The 16,340-nt window shown below is 38.4% G+C and overlaps 1 protein-coding gene across 11 annotated transcripts in view; it reads right to left on the bottom strand.

Annotated features, from left to right (window-relative positions):
* The window catches only part of nfasca (neurofascin homolog (chicken) a), an 83,522-nt gene that overhangs the window by 37,638 nt on the left and 29,544 nt on the right, over window positions 1-16,340 (bottom strand). For 7 of the 11 annotated variants that reach the window (XM_084395687.1, XM_084395691.1, XM_084395684.1 and 4 more), the window contains exons 2-6: window positions 12,978-13,036; window positions 6,731-6,904; window positions 3,765-3,782; window positions 2,141-2,246; window positions 920-1,110 (exon numbers count right to left, since the gene is read on the bottom strand). In XM_084395687.1, coding sequence (XP_084251813.1) covers window positions 920-1,110; window positions 2,141-2,246; window positions 3,765-3,782; window positions 6,731-6,824 — 409 coding nt within the window. In that variant the 5' untranslated portion in view covers window positions 6,825-6,904; window positions 12,978-13,036. The remainder of the gene's footprint in view (window positions 1-919; window positions 1,111-2,140; window positions 2,247-3,764; window positions 3,783-6,730; window positions 6,905-12,977; window positions 13,037-16,340) is intronic. The other 4 variants (XM_084395685.1, XM_084395689.1, XM_084395688.1 and 1 more) reach the window with 1 other exon arrangement.

Genomic DNA, 16,340 nt, shown 5'->3' with positions numbered 1-16,340 from the left:
CAGTCACAAGTCACACGGGTATATTTGTGGCAATAGCCAACAATACATTGTATGGGTCAAAATTATTGATTTTTCTTTTATGCCAAAAATCATTAGGATATTAAGTAAAAATCATGTTTCATTAAGATATTTTGTACATTTCCTACCGTAAATATATAAAACATTTATTTTTGTGAGTGAATGCAGAACAATCGCGAACACAAATGAACAACTTTAAAGGCGATTTTCTCAATGTTTAAATTTTTTTGCACCCTCAGATGCCAGATTTTCAAATAGTTGTATCTCAGCCAAATATGGTCCTATCCTAACAAGAAACAAGAAATTGACCCATGTTTTGTGGTCCTGGGTCACATATTATTATATATTACTAATCTAACATACTCTAACCTTTTAGGGGTAGATAAGGAACAAAGTTTACCCTTTTAAATGACACTGATTTCTGTATGTTTTGTAACCAACTGAAACTGAAACTGAGATAAAATATGAGAGCTAAGCCTGAGGGGAAGATTATTGGTATAAGCAAATGCTGTATGACTTCAGATTACCTAAAATATTGCATTATCTGGACATTTTCCATGACATGACACAATCTTCTAATTTTGTGTTCCACATAATGTTCTACAAATGTCATTCACCTTTTATTATTGTATTTTTAAATACAAATGCATTTGCATGCTTTAAAAAAGTAGAACTATAGAACTACAATATACACAATCCCACATACAACCTCATATATTATGTCAAGTATACTTACATAAAGTATATTGTACCACAACAAAAGTCATATGGGTTTGAAACAACTTGATGGTGATAGATAAATGATGACAAAATATACAATCCCTTTACAGTCAGTTTGCATTAAGTGCATGTTGTGTACAGTACATGTTGTGCTTTGACATTACAGTGAACCAGCCCTCACTTGACACTCGAAGCAGGATTTTGTTGGAAATTGCTGTGCCAAAGTCGTTGGTGGCAAAGCACTGGTACTCTCCTTCATAATCTTCTGGTTTCCCACTGCTCCTGAACTCCAGAGTTCCGGAACGACTCCGCATGGTCACCCGCGGGTCCTTCCCCACGTTAAAGAACTTCCCATTCCGCCGCCACAGAAACCTGCACAGACCAGTCACAAACAGGATTTGTGCCAACTTGACGATGTTTATGTAATAGGTCCATTGTTGGAGCTTTTTAATAAGGGGATTTACACACACATCAAACCAACAACATGAATACCAAACCAAAGTTGACATGAAATGGAAATGTACTCTATTTCCCTTAATGTGAGCAATTCATTGGTGCATATGTTTATTTATTCTTTATTTATAATTTTAATAAAAATGTCATAACTCGATCTTCCAGTGAAAAGACAGACTTCTCATTTCGTCCTCATAAACTTGCTCTTTCTTACAATTGCTAGTTTGCATTCAGATCTGCATCCATCCAATCAACAACCAATGGACAGAACCAAGTCTTCGCCCAACATTCTTTTTCGATAATCCGTTTAACTTGGATGTATGTCACAATATGAAAAAAAAAGATCTTCCGTTTCATTGCGATTTTGAAAAAGGGTAGGATTGCGTGCCTGGAGTTGACTGGGTGCCATTTACTAACCTACTGACTATTCTGTGAGCGTGAACACTAAACTGAGCGTATTATTAGACCACAATTGTTTTGCAGACCAGGCTGAGTGGAAGGTTTTATAAAGCCCAACATACCACCAAACAAAAAGGCCGTCTGAATGGCCACACTGTGTTGAGCTGGTCAGGCCTGCTTTTCACAAACAAGCACAAGTAACAAGAGCCAGAGTGAGCGCCCCTGCATATCTGATGGCATGAGAAGGGTACAAGTGGGAGGGAGAGTGGACGAAACTGGCAGCGCCACTGTCAGGTTGGGACATTGGGTGTCACTCTCACAAAAATGTGCTGGTCTTTGTCATACCGAGACTAATGGCCGTCGGGTTTAATTAGACGGCGACAGAAGTAAAAGAATGAGAGAGAGAAGGACAGGATGATGTAAGCTGGAAATGGACGTATACAGTAAGAGGTTGCTGACAAACTGGAAATGTAGAGGTGGCGAGCGATGGAGACAAAAAGATAGAGAGGAAGAGACGGCACAAAGAAAAAAAGGTTTCATCCATTCTCACGTTGGCACGGGGTTCCCCTTGGCCTCGCATTCAATGATGATGTTATCTCTGGGGTCCACAATGTAGTCCTTTAGTGACTGCTTCACAATGGTGGGGGGCTGTTTCACTGTGGAGGGAGGGACAAAGAGAGAGAGTCTTATCTCAACAGCACTGTGGAAGAACACTCAAGTTACTAAATGTCATGTATACATATGCAAGCGTTGCATTTCTCACTGCTGTCTACAGTACAAACTAAACAAAAGGTTGTTCTATTCACTCTTAGTAACAAAATATAGATACAATTAGTATAGAAAGATAAAGTTTTGATAGAAAAACATTGCTTATTCATCTTTCATAACATTCAAATTCCCTGCCGCTTGTGTGTTTGTTTACAAAATATTCGGGCTAATTTGATAAGATTATTGTACCAGCTTCGTTTACCACAATTTACCCCCCAAAAAACACAAAATGTGTTAAAAATGGTGTAGAATCAGTATGGGCCTCACAAAAAGTTGTGAAAGATTGTAAGATGTAGGATTCAGTGGACACAATATCGCTTTAGCTAGTAGCTACTATGCTACATGGCCATTATGTAATACAAATTTTGTCAATGGTCTATAGAGTGCAACAGTCAGGTTCCGGAAGTAAAAAATCATTCACTTTCTCCATAGCGGAATTGATTATTAAACGATAACCTATGAACCTTTAAAGACATACTGTTAGCTACGAGATTGTTAATTAATGGCAGGCACATATGCTTTTGTTGAAGCTATCAGCCGGGTTAAAAAATGTTGTTTAACATCAAAATTTGCCTCATGAAATAAAGTGTCCATTGTATGCACACTTCATAATCTTGCTTGAAGTAATAGGACATCCGGGTTTACTTTTATGAATACTGTGAATTCCGACATACTTCTTTTTTCAAATACTTTTTTACAGTAACTTTATAGAAAGGAAGTATGTGATTTCGGATGCAGTCGTGTTGTCAGTTTCCCTACGCTCTCTCAAACTACTTAAATATCTGTATATACTGAATATGCATATTTTGCAATAAACGTTAAATATATTGTTTTTATATACATAATTAACATATTTAAATCAATAGATTGGAGTGAAACAAAGGCCGGTGAAAAAGTGGGCGGGCACTGTTGCACTCAATTGCATTACACCAAATTGTACCTATTAGTCTCTGAGTTCACTGTATTATACTCACTGAATGTGATACATGATTAGCCACAAGATTCTTGACTGCTTTGCTCTACTTCTAGCTGGCTGAGAACTGTGGGTATTCTGGCACAGCTAACAAACCCCTGAAGTAATCCTTCCTCTCAAAGACATGGCCTGCCAAACAGACATGCTCTTGGGCTTACATTAGAATATTAATCAGCTTTAATAAATGATAGACTTTGTAATTTATCGGGAGTAGCACAGTGAACTTATGCAAGCTCTCTTGAGACTGTGTTTGAGGGTCTTTTCAATGGTTTTTGGGGACTGTATTTGCTCTAATTGTAAAAAGAGATTGGGCAATGTCCAACCGCAATAATTCAGTTCTTTAGATTTCTGATGAGATAAGTTTTGTTGTAAGCTGTATTAAACCAGTCGCTGATTAAATGAACAAGTTAATCCGTGTTAATGAAGCACTTACGCTCTTGCTGGATCTTTGCTGTTAGTTCCAAGAAGGGGCGGACGGAGAGAAAAACATTATTTGTGGGAATAGTTAAAAGAGAGAGTGAGGAAACATGGGAGATGTTAAATAATGACTGTAGAGAAGACAATAATTAAAACATTTAATACAGTTCTAAGACAAACATTTATTTTAGTTAATTTCTGCTAAACTGCAAACTGAATTACTAGTTATTATACACACAACACTATGTCTACTTTAACATTGTAATACCAAAAAAAAAAGCAACCAAACAAATGAACCTACCTGTTAATGGGCCGCCAGATGAATGAAGCGGAGAGAAAATAGCAAATACAAATAGAGAGGGCATATTAATAAGACTATTCTGAAAAAACAGAACATCATACCAAAAATACATCACTGTCACATTAGCAAATCATAATCAGTGCATTTGTCTTCCCCATATGGCAGCATATTTAATCTTCTTCTGTCTTTCTTTGTCAGTCAGTTAAAGCGACAGCCCCTACGGGGGGTTCGCTCACATTCGATAATAACCACAATCACTATGATGTATGTTATCAGAAGAGTCAAGAATTGCTTTTGCGATTGTGCTTTGCTAATTAAAGGAATATGACCTTCATCCTCAGGTTATAGTATCAGAAAGCATCCATGTGTCTGTGGTGCTTTTCATGGGATAGCGACAGGTGCGTCTCTGGCTCTGCGCCATTCATCATCTGACATCAATCATAGCACATAAGCAAGGTCACGGGGGATGGGACGTCATGGGCAACATATGTGTTAGTGTGTGTGAGCGCATGTGTAAGGTCAGCTGGGACACGATGACAACCCTCGTCAATAGAAATCACATTTCGGGGGAAGTGTTAGGAGTGAAGGAACAATAATGGAGAGATGCATCTCAAGTCACATCTCAAGTTCAATTCATCTTTTAGATCAGGGGTCTTCTGAAGGGGTTGTTTGAACTAATATCAAAACAACTACAAGTCTTAAAAAAAGTCCACCTTAAAATGAAACAGTTACTCACACAGTATGACTGGCTTTTGGGTAAACTAAGCCAAAGTTAAGAAGCCAAAGTTCAGTTAAATGTTTAAGTGCTCCTCCTACCTACAGTATACAGAGCTGTTCAAAAGTTGGGGGGTTGGGGGGCGGGGATTACATTAATTAAAAGTGACAGTAAAGACTGTTACATTGTTACATGGTGTTCTTTTCAACAGTGATAATAATAAGAAATGTTTCTTAAGCATCAAATCAGCATATTAGAATTATTTCTGAAGGATCATGTGACACTGAAGACTGGAGTAATGATGCTGAAAATTCAGCTTTGCCAAAAATAAAATATATTAAAATAGAAAACAGTCATTTTAAACGAATCATATTTCACAATATTACTGTTTTAGTTTAAACATTAAATAATCCAACTGTCTCCAAACTTTTGAACAGTAATGTATTTGTATTTTAAGCATCATAAAGTATACAAATCATTAATATGGTATTATAAACTCAATTTCATCGTATTGTATATACTTATATGTTTGTTTCTCTATCCAAACTACTATTACAAGTCCAGCTTATGGTGCGTGCATTATGGAGTATAAGCGTACAAATGAAGACACAACACAGTCACTAATAGCGAGATCAGATGCCTGTCATTTCCCAGCAGCCCTGCTGCTGCATACATTCAGAGAGGTCGAGAGGTCAGAGGGGTATTATGAAGTGCTCAGAGACAGGATCAGTGCTCCAATCTTCTCCATCTACACAGATCAATAGAGATTCACACAGACGGGACCAGAGCCTGTAGTGAAAGCTAGAGATAGAGGGGGGGGAGTAGTTGCCAAAGACGGAATGAGAAAAAAGGCCAAATGAGAAAAAGAGAAAGGAAAGCGAATGATGGCGCTTTGGGAATACAGGCGGAGAAGGGGAGCTGGGGAGGTGCTGACAGCCCCTGGTCAGACTGAAGCTCCCTCTATTGTTGAAGCTGGTGAGCACTGAGCGCCGCTGGGGTTGTCTCGCTCTGTATGAGCTTTCAAATCATTTTTCATAAGAGATAAAGACAAACCTGGACTGCTATTATTAGAAGGAAACTGAAAAAAATTGAGGGGTAGAACAGACAACAGAAGGCGGAGTGGATTTATTGGTTTCTTTGTTGCAGATGCAGTGCGGATATAATGGATTTTACTCATTTATTATGTTTCATAAATGGTATGACCATGATATAGACCAGTGTCTCGCAGGACGCTATAAATGTGCAAAACTACATATTTTCAAATTTGCTTAGCTGACTAATCAGTCTTAAGTGGAACTGCTAAGAGAGCATGACACCACTGAGATAATATTTTGTGCAATCAATTATTGTGGCACAGCATTGTCCACTGTAAAATCTGGATCCTAAAGCAAAACCAGTTAAGAACCACCATTATAATTTAGTGTAGTGCTATTTTTATCTGAGAAAACATCCCAATGATATTGGATTAGCCGGGTTATGAAAGCTTGTTTCTTGCATAAAAATAAATGGCAAAGTTGGTAAATGGATGTCACGTCTATTATTTAATTATTTATTTAATGCATAATGGCAGAACAATAACCCCATTAAGCCTCAAAGAGAGGTTAGAAAACCTCATCAAATACACACTTAGTGCAGAGTATATAATTTATGTTGCGAGTTAAAGTGGCACACTGTGGAGGTCTAAATATGAGTGCGTGTTCGTATATGATGGGGGATGGGACTGCATGTGATTCTCTGTCCTTATATGATGAACGTGATCATGAACAACTTTGTTGATCCTGGAACAACATTCCAATCAACAATCAGATGTTTTTCTGCATTATTATTTACCTCTGACTTTAGGGATGCGTTATGGGTGGGGTTAGATTTAGGGGTAGGGATAGGGTAGGGATTTTCAAACAGGAATGTTGTTCCAGGATCAACAAAATATGTCATATATATATATATATATATGTTGATGACTTACGGTCCAGTGGGACTTCAATTGGAGCCGCTTCCTTTGACAGCAGCAAGATTATTGACAACACCGCCAGTGCCGCCCACCGCCCCTGCGTCCACATCTCTCTCCTCCAATTGGCTGACCCGTCCCGTCCCAGCTCTCTACTGATTTAGTTGCACACTTTTAGCTGTGTTGTGTTATCTGTGAAAAGAAAAACTGCTTATTAAGGAACTTCACTGAATAATCCTTTTGACATTACTGTGACATTTAGGAAGTGCCACTGGCCTTCCAAACAAAAACAGACTTTTCATAGAAGCCTATTTATTCAGATTTTGCAGGGACACCCTTAAACGCTAAAATACACAGTTGTGAGTGTGTACTGCAGGCGTGGGCTGTGCATACGTGGAGGTTTTCAGCTGGCCTACATTTGCAGTTGACACAAGCATTCCCTGGAGCCATTGGCCCTCTTACAGATGAATGCGGCATCAGCGCATCACACCTACACATCACCATACAAACCTCCAAAGCAGAAAGAAAAAGACTCTTGCTGGTCAATCGGTTCACTTGACAGGGTGACCGAACCCCAAGATGGAGGACAGGGCTAATATACAAACCACTGAGGTCTGATGGCAGATGTTAACTCATCTGGCTTTAGCTGTATGCTCTGGCAGCTCTGTTTTCTCTGCACTAGTACATCTGTCAAATCCTGCTTTCATAAACCTGACATTCTCTCCAGACTTTCCTCTACGCTCTTTGAATAAAAGCACACACACAGTCTGGAGGTCAGTGACAAACCCTTCCCTGCAGATACCATCTACTTATAGTTGATCTTGGCGTAATTATGCAAATGAGCAGCCATGGCCCTATAATTCACACGCCTAGGGTGGTCTGGGTAGCAAGACCCTTTATTATACAGTGAGCAAAAAAAATAAATAGCAATTTCAGGAACAAGATTGGTGGTTGAAGCATGCCATATACCTTTCTCTCTTCGCTCAACTGAACACATTGAATCTGGAACAATGATATTCCAGCATTCTGCTCTTGTGGTTTGTTGTTTGATTAATCAGATAGTACAAACTGTATTATCTGTCAGTTCAAAGTGTGAAATGAACTACTAAACAGATGGAAAAATGAGAATTGGATAAAGTGTGAAATTATTTCAACACACTAATGCGATCATTATCAAATATCTGGACACAAACCATATGCTGGATGAGTTCAAAGTACTTCATCTGCCCCAAGGGAAGATAACACATGTCTCTGCTTCATGTCACTCAGTCAAGAAGGGCTGAAACTTAGTGTACTATAAATCATTGTTGGGGAAGCTACTTTAAAAATTGTAGCTTTTTTAAACTACAAGCTACTCGTAAATTTAGATTATGAAATCAAATCAAAGCAAAGAATGTGGGCTTTACTGTTACAGTTGTTAAACATTTTTAGCTAAACATCTAAAAACGTTTTACATTTAAAAAAGGGTGAACAACTGACAGTTCGACTTTTTTGTGTGTCAATTTCACCGATTTGAATTGAAAATGCAGCATAGGCTATAATTTACATGATTCATGTAATTCATAACTCAATGTGACCAGCAAGAAACATTAACGGAGCTGCTTTTTGACATATTAGGCATACGATTAACAATGTGTTCTTTTAGTGTTCTTATTTTTCTTTATTCCTTGCTTGCTCTTTAAATAATATAACTGTTACTGTATACAACTATAAATATATATATATATATATATATATATATATATTTTTTTTTTGGGTTATTAGTTTAAATCATTGAAAACCTCCTGGATTCAACAAATCAATGCATTTAACAACATTTGAACATTTAAACTAAATACCATCAATAAAGCTAAAAACACCAAAAAAATATATAACTGAGGTAAAACTAAGCATTGAACTAAATATGATATTATTTTATAAAGTTATAACAATAAAAAACATGCTTGCATTGCTATAAAAATATGACAAAAAAGCAATTTAGTGAGTAGCTACACTGCTATGGATAAAGCAGCTTGTTACAGGAAAGCTTCCTTGTATTGAAAACCATTGAGTTATAAGAACACTAATCAAAAATACAGATATTAGTAGCATTGCTACTTTTAACTAGTTAATCCAGACGTACTGTATGTGATGAGACAAAGATTGAGAGTACACAAAAAAACTAGAAAGATGCAGTGAACTAGTCTAAAAAATGTCCTTCATCTTGACCATCATACCCGTCATAACAGAGTCCAGGTGGTTAGAAAGAGAGACAGTCTGAGGCCTGGAGAGAAGATGGGCTTAAGCCAGAAAAAATCTGCCACAGAGGTCACTGTCAGCCCAGGGACCCTATCATCCTTTTATTTCTCGTTCAAACTCTTTCAAAGAGCCAAAACTTTTTTGGCCGCCTGAAATCCCATAAGCACAATTACAGAAAACTGCTCGATCTTTCACCACTCTGCTGTCAAGGTAAAAGAGCCTTTTTTCATAATAGATCTGATACATATGCATACACGCACATACACACATTTATATAGCATACATGCCTCCAGGACGAAACTCTGGCAAGAGTTATTTGGCAGGCTCTGCTGTCTGAGAAACCCCCAATATGAATGTCAGAACAGGAATGATCTAACCCAAATAGTTAAAAGACTCAAGGAAACCAACAGCATTGCCAGTCTCACCCCCACATCCTACAGAGGCTTTTCAGTTTATTCTAATGGAGCGAACAAGAGATATAGGCACATCTGATGAAGTGTTTTGTGCTCGGTGAGCTGTAGTATATTGAGATTACAGAGAAGCATGTGGCCTAATAGCATGTGTTAAAGCCCCCTCTGTGACCCCAGCAATGACTCGTGGCACACATCCTAGACAGAGTGGAACAGGGTTTGCATCCTGCCAAAGGCAAGACAAGCCATGGGTTAGTCACTCACTGAGTAATCTCCTTCATTTAATTCATAAGATCTATAATTCAACAACCAGCGCTAAATTAAAATTAAAATAACTTGAAAATAACCATTGAATCGCTGACTCAAGCAAATCACATCAAAAAGATACAAATGGTCTAATAAAACAAAGCTTAATGACACAATGACTTAATAACTGCACCAATTTTTTCATGACTATGGAAGCCCATTTTCACCTTTTGTTTAAAAAATAAGATAGTTGTGACAGTAATTATTTCTTGTAATTGCATCTCATAATGTGACTATTTCTTGATTTACACTTTATCTTACAATAACCAGTGTTGTTATCATTAACTAAAACTATCAAAACTCATTTTTGTTCATAAAAAAAACCTTAGAGCCTTTATTTTTTTTTAGAAATGTTGCTTTGGGAACTAACTGAAATAAAATAAGTTGAAGTTGAAGAACTAAATTCCTGACAAAATAACAATTTAAAATATTATTAAATTATTAAAATAATGCAAAAAAAAAAATACTGACAATTATCTGGTTTATTTTGTACAGTGAGGCATAAACAGGCTTCCATAGTGACACATTAAGGCAAACAAAATGACATGAAAACAAACACTATGAGGCTCAAAGGTACAGATGATACAAAGGTAATGTGCTGTTTGGTCTGCAAGGGAATATCCAAGAAAAAGAAAATTATATATTCATAGAGAAAAATTCTAAGAAATATTTATGGACCTAAATTTACCTGTCATTGTGTGGAGACGTTAATTTTGGAACCTGGTATGCAACCTGGTATCACAGCTAGACCCTTGTTAACTCTTACCCTTAGGTAAATTATTTTTAATTTAAATCTCACATTTAATTATGTTAACACCAGCTCATCAACTGCATTCTGGGAGTCATTAATGCTATAATTAAACAGCATGTGTGCTCATATTTGCATTGATGTCTAGATGCATCCATGTTTCAAGTTAGTATCCTTTCATCAACAACCAGAAAAAATATATATAATTTTTTACTGCAGAAAAACAGAAACCTTCAGAAGGAGTGTTTTTAGCCAAATGGCTTGAGGGATGAGGGGAGTGAGGTGAGGTGGGCTTCAGTGTGGAACTGAAACAGTGATTAACAACATAATAGTCCTGAAACCCACTTGAGCTCCATCAGAGCAGGTGAGTGGGCATAGTGTCTGACTCTTCACTTGTTAATGGTCACGGTTATCACAGCTTATTAATGCATGATGGCAACAGCACCCGCTGGAAAACCTCATTCAGTGAGAAAAGTGATGCATTTTGAAATAGTTTTGATGCACTTCATGGCTGTACTAAAACTTCACCAAGACATCTAGTAGCCTGGAAAAGAGAATGAACATGCCCGCATTTATACTTTCACCAAATATGACTTTTAATATATGGGGTGGTTTTTGAATGGGAGTAAGCAGTACAAAAATATATAAATCAAAAAAAATTTTGTGTATCGATTTGGGCCACTGTCATATGCGGTTCTAAATCTAAACATATCCAATTTCTGGTCATCTGACCTAAGTCTAAACATTTGTATCTGATTCTCCTCTTATTTCACAATTATTCAAAACATTAAAAGAAAATGCCATTCAGTATGCAAATGGTTGAAATCACAGTCCCTCTATCTCATTACGATAAACCTAAGATGCACATATTTTAACATAATGTGAAGGACATTAAAATTCCATTAAATTACTTTTCTGAATTAGTCAAATGCAGCGTAATAAATGGTGAATATTTCCAGAAGCGAATATCGGGTGCAGAATAAAAATGACCTAATTTATTTTTAATACCCACATATACTCACAGCAATATTTTTAAGAAATGTTCATTAAACTCAAATGCCTACATTTGATGTCACAGTTTCTAAGGACACACAAAAAATAATGTAATATTTGGTGGTGTTCATGGAATAATGCCTTAAGATTAATGCCTTAAAAATCTGATCAGTGCAGACACGAAAGCTAAAATGATAAATAATTAAAGCCCATAACTAAAATTATAAAAAAAGAAGCAGGAATTTTGGGTGGGAAATATCGAAGGGCTTGTCTCATTTTTATTGAAAAGCCAACAGGCTTTATTAGAAACCTGTTTTGCCAAAGTACTTGGTAGTCGGCTGTAGGTGGTATTAGTGGGAGGGGATTCGCATCTGATTGGACTAAAGTCTTTTGTAATGCATGCGTGTAACCGGTCCCACGTCCCACTCGACCCGCTCAAAGCGGGTTTGGAACCGGGGTCTCCAGCGTGGGAGGCGGGCACGCTAAAGACCGCAGCTGCTAGCGTCAGTCGCTAGCGCGTCTCTTGAGACCAGGGGAGTGAGGTTTACACGCACAGCTCTTACTGGCCTACGTCCGTTACACAAGGTTAGTCATCAATACTGTTGCGCTGTTTTCAATTACATTTTTTAACTGCACACATCTTCCAAAAGTACATTTTGTTAATATTAATAAACTTATGAAAAATCTAATTCTGATAACTTTCAAGTCTAAATGCAATGTAAATGAGCAATTAAAACAACTTGAATGCATATCTGTAAAAAGAAAAAAACCTGAAAACTAAATGGCACTGTGAGGGCAAATGTCCTTGGTGCCACTGTAGGTTGAAGGTCTAGCAGTCTGGGGTTTCATATCTCTGTCTCTCTCTCTTCATGTCCCTAGTGTGCTGATGGTAGTACAGCCCCAGGCAGTCTTCTCATCCAAACACACGCACACACATTACCCATACTACCGTTCTATAAATACTCACATGCCCATCACAGCCAATTACCCTCAGTGGAGCCGTGCCTCTCCGCCCAGACGCCCCACTCACTCCTCCTCGGGCCCCCTTCAGCACTGTTCCTCACTGAGACAGAGTCTGAGGATGCTGGACTAGATGCCCCCTACAGCTGTCACTTACACACACCATATGCACGTTTTAACACTCCATTTTCAATAGACATGAAAAACTTTACACTCGTTTTCCCTGAGAGCATGGAGGAGATTTTCCATACTTATGTGTCCCACAGACACTGTTGACACTAGAATATGTATTTATATGTGATAACATACATCCATGAGCATTCACAGTGACATAACAGGGCCATCTTATATTAAAAAAATATAAGCTACTTTAAGCAACATTTAAATGAATAAACATTTGTTTTGTATTATAATACGGCTCTCGAGAGTTGATTCTGACTGGTCAATCAAGGCATACTGTGATTAAATATAAATAAATTTAAATCAAATCAATTAATCACAGCAATCTACAATGAAATACTTTTTTTAATGGCCAATGATCAATAAATGGTGTAATCGACCATAAAAGAAAATAGCTGCAGAGCAATCAAGATAATAGATATAAACTTACACAAAGGGGTTGAAAATTTGGTCAATGTCGAGGCTGATGATGGCAGAGACTTCTAAGACCTGTGAAGACAAAAAAGGGGGTTCATGATGTTTTTTTCTGTTCACCTGCATTTGTTTATTATTATTATTGCTCTAATTGTAGTTGGTACCGACATACCACTGGTTCTTAATAGAGAAAGTAACATAGAAGCAAAACTTATTGTCCTCTGCCTGCAGACATGAGGCTTTACTGTAACATGAGGCATTCCACTTCACTTAAGTGTACCATCAAAATCTGTGGTCCTGAAGACAGCTGAGATTACAGAGTACTGGACAGGCGCTGTGTAATCTTGACCTCTGAGGCATGGGAGCTTGACCTCTGTCAAACAGAGGGACTATAAGGCCTTTCCTGACTTGACAATATTGAGAGAGGAAAGAACGGTGAAAAAGAAGACAGTGAGAGAGACGTGAATAATATAGAGCCATGGATGAAGTGCTGATAGAGAGTGAATCCTGCTGACGTCTCGTTCTCCTGTGGCACGCTGCACAGACTGATCTCTACGGACATTAAAGGCGCTGAGCAGGAGAAGGAAATACACACTGTGTGGATGTGAGCATGCTCAAGACATGCTAGAGATGTGCGACTTGGGGACAGCTTGTCTGTGTCCATTACATTTCCCAGTTGCACAATTCTGAGATGTCTACAATACTTTGCTTCATAACATTTGACCTAACACCAAACACAATTGCTAACACTTTGTGCTATGAATTTGAATGATATCATATAGCTTGTGGAGGAGAGGTGTGCCATTACTTTTTTTTGCCTCGTAGACAATAAAATGGGCAAAATAATCCCACAGATTTATATTGAGGGAGTGACTCAAGCTATTTCTAGAGGCCAAAATATCAGACAGACTTGCATGTGGGCTATTTTTTACTTCAGCCAGTAAGAAACCAACCAGAACACTCTGGTAACTGCATAGCAACATGCCCAAAAACCCTAGAAAACACCCAGAACATCCTATCAACCACCTACTATAGCAACCCATGCCAATATAAACACTAAGAACACCCTAGCAACCACCTGGCAACCCCCCAAACACCTACTGCATAAAAGCCTAAATTCAATCTGTTCATCATATACTGTAAAGCGATCGTGTCTCTTCAAAAAAAATGCTGGACTAAACTGATCAATTCATATGGATCCGTTTTATGATCTCTTTATGAACTTTTTGAAGCGTCAAAGTGGTAGTTGCGTAGGCTGTCAATGGAGGAACAGAAAGCTCTCAGATTTCATCAAAAAGATCTTCATCTGTGTTCTGAAGATGAACGAAAGTCTTACGGGTTTGGAACGACATGAAGGTGAGTATAATTAATGACAGAATTTTCATTTTTGGGTGAACTATCCCTTTAATGTTATCCAATCCATCTTTTTGAACGATATATTGTGCTGAAAACGACTCTCTACAGCTGGCAATTAAGGAAAGTCAGATCTGAAATGGTGAAGATAACAGTTGTGTAGCTTTGTGTGTCAAATGTGGACAGTTCTGACGTAAAGGACAGGCATGAGGACATGTCAAACCAAAAACAACACACAAAAGCCGGGAGGAAGGTGGTTTGAACTGCTTTCACTGACAACCAGACAAGCAGTCAGTCATGCAATCATACACAGTCTTGCTCACACTTCACTAGACCTCTTCCCAGGAGGCAGCCGTGGCTCATCTGTAAGGGCAGGTTGGGCAGTGCCCCACCAAAATATTCATCCAAAACATAGACCTCTATATAAACTGAATCAATAATAAATTGTCAATGTGTTTAACATTTAGCATGTTGTTTAATGTTGATGATTGCGTTATTTTACATATGCATATGATTATATATGATATCCCTTGTTTCTGCATCTTCCTCACACGTTTTGATCAGGAGATTCAGTAATATTTCAGAAGATGTGTAATAGCGCCCCCTACCTTATAACAGTGAAAACACAGAAATCCGGAAAATTCAAGGAAATTCATGGTTGCCAGGTTTTCGCAACAAAACTAGGACAATTGCTATTCAAAACCCACCCAATCACGGCCAAAACCTAAACTAGTTCCGGGGGATAATAATCGAGTTCTGATTGGGGGGTCGCATAAATCCAAGGACAAAAAATAAACAACCGCAGCAACACTGCAAAAGTAGCCCAATTACGCGGGAAAACCACAGACTTTGCAACACTGATTCTAAGATAGCGTTCTATGCGTGTGTCAGATAGAACGTTATGCTAAATAACGCAACCTCTGCCAAAAGTGTTCTGCATGTGTTCAGCGATTAAATGTAAAGCTTACAAAATGTTTATCATAAACTGGCGCTAAGACCTAGTTAACTAGCTAACTAAATTTACTGTCAGGAGCCACTATTGCCAGGAGGTCACAAAAGGTTTTTCCTGCCTCCCTTGAAGCGCACTGTTTAACGCACACATCTATTGTCTGTTTGTCACCCAAATATCTCATATTGTCCGGTAACATCTGCTCCTTATGGAATACACTTCCTGTCTGACCTCTGACATCATCCATTAGTGGATCTTTTTAGCCTTTACAGGTCAGAGGGCCACATTAATAACAGCCTACACAGATGGACAAACAGTCCAGAGATTTATAGAAAAGAAATATGAAACATCATCCTACTAAAGCTTGGTTGTGGATGGTTATGGACACACTTAGGCCTATTCTTTAAACGAAACCTGCACTAAACATGCACAAAAAAAAGAAAAAAAAGGGACAAATAAATTAGATATGTTATGAAGACTTCAGGGAAGGTAAGAAAGAAGGGTGCAGAGCTGTGTGGATCTCATGGTTGGCAGGAGCGATGGTTCAATGTTGCAGAATGACCTAGTTATACCAGGAGAGAGGATGGAGAGAATAGATGTGGGGAGGGGGTGGCAGGGAGAGGGAAGGGAGGGGACGGAGAAAAGGGGGACCATGGAGGAACAGAAAGAGAAGGAGTTTGGTGGAAAGCGAGAGGAAGTAGGAGGAGGAGGGAGGGATGAAGACGGCGGAAAAGGAATGGAGCGAAAGAGGCATATCTCCAGCCCTAAGGGGAACGATAAATCAATCCCGCCTCTTCATGATTAGAGCCGAAACTCTTCATCCTCTCCTGTTCCTCCCACTCATTGCTGTCAATTATTACCTGATGTAAATCCAGAAATAATGTACACCTGCAAAAATCTGGAAAATGACACCTTTGAGACATGAACGTTATCCTGTGGATTCATACAACCACTATCCTCCTGAGCAGAAGAGGCAAGAGCAGTGTGGATGTTTAACTGTGTGGATGTTTTTACCGGAAACTGCCAGATGCTGACCTACTCTACTGAAGGTGGCACGAGGAGGATCCTTGCGGCAAG

The sequence above is a fragment of the Rutilus rutilus genome (genome assembly GCF_951802725.1).
Source record: "Rutilus rutilus genome assembly, chromosome: 22".
NCBI lineage: Eukaryota > Metazoa > Chordata > Actinopteri > Cypriniformes > Leuciscidae > Rutilus > Rutilus rutilus.
The sequence above is the reverse complement of the archived record's forward strand: the minus strand, read 5'-3'. Positions and strand labels throughout refer to the sequence as shown.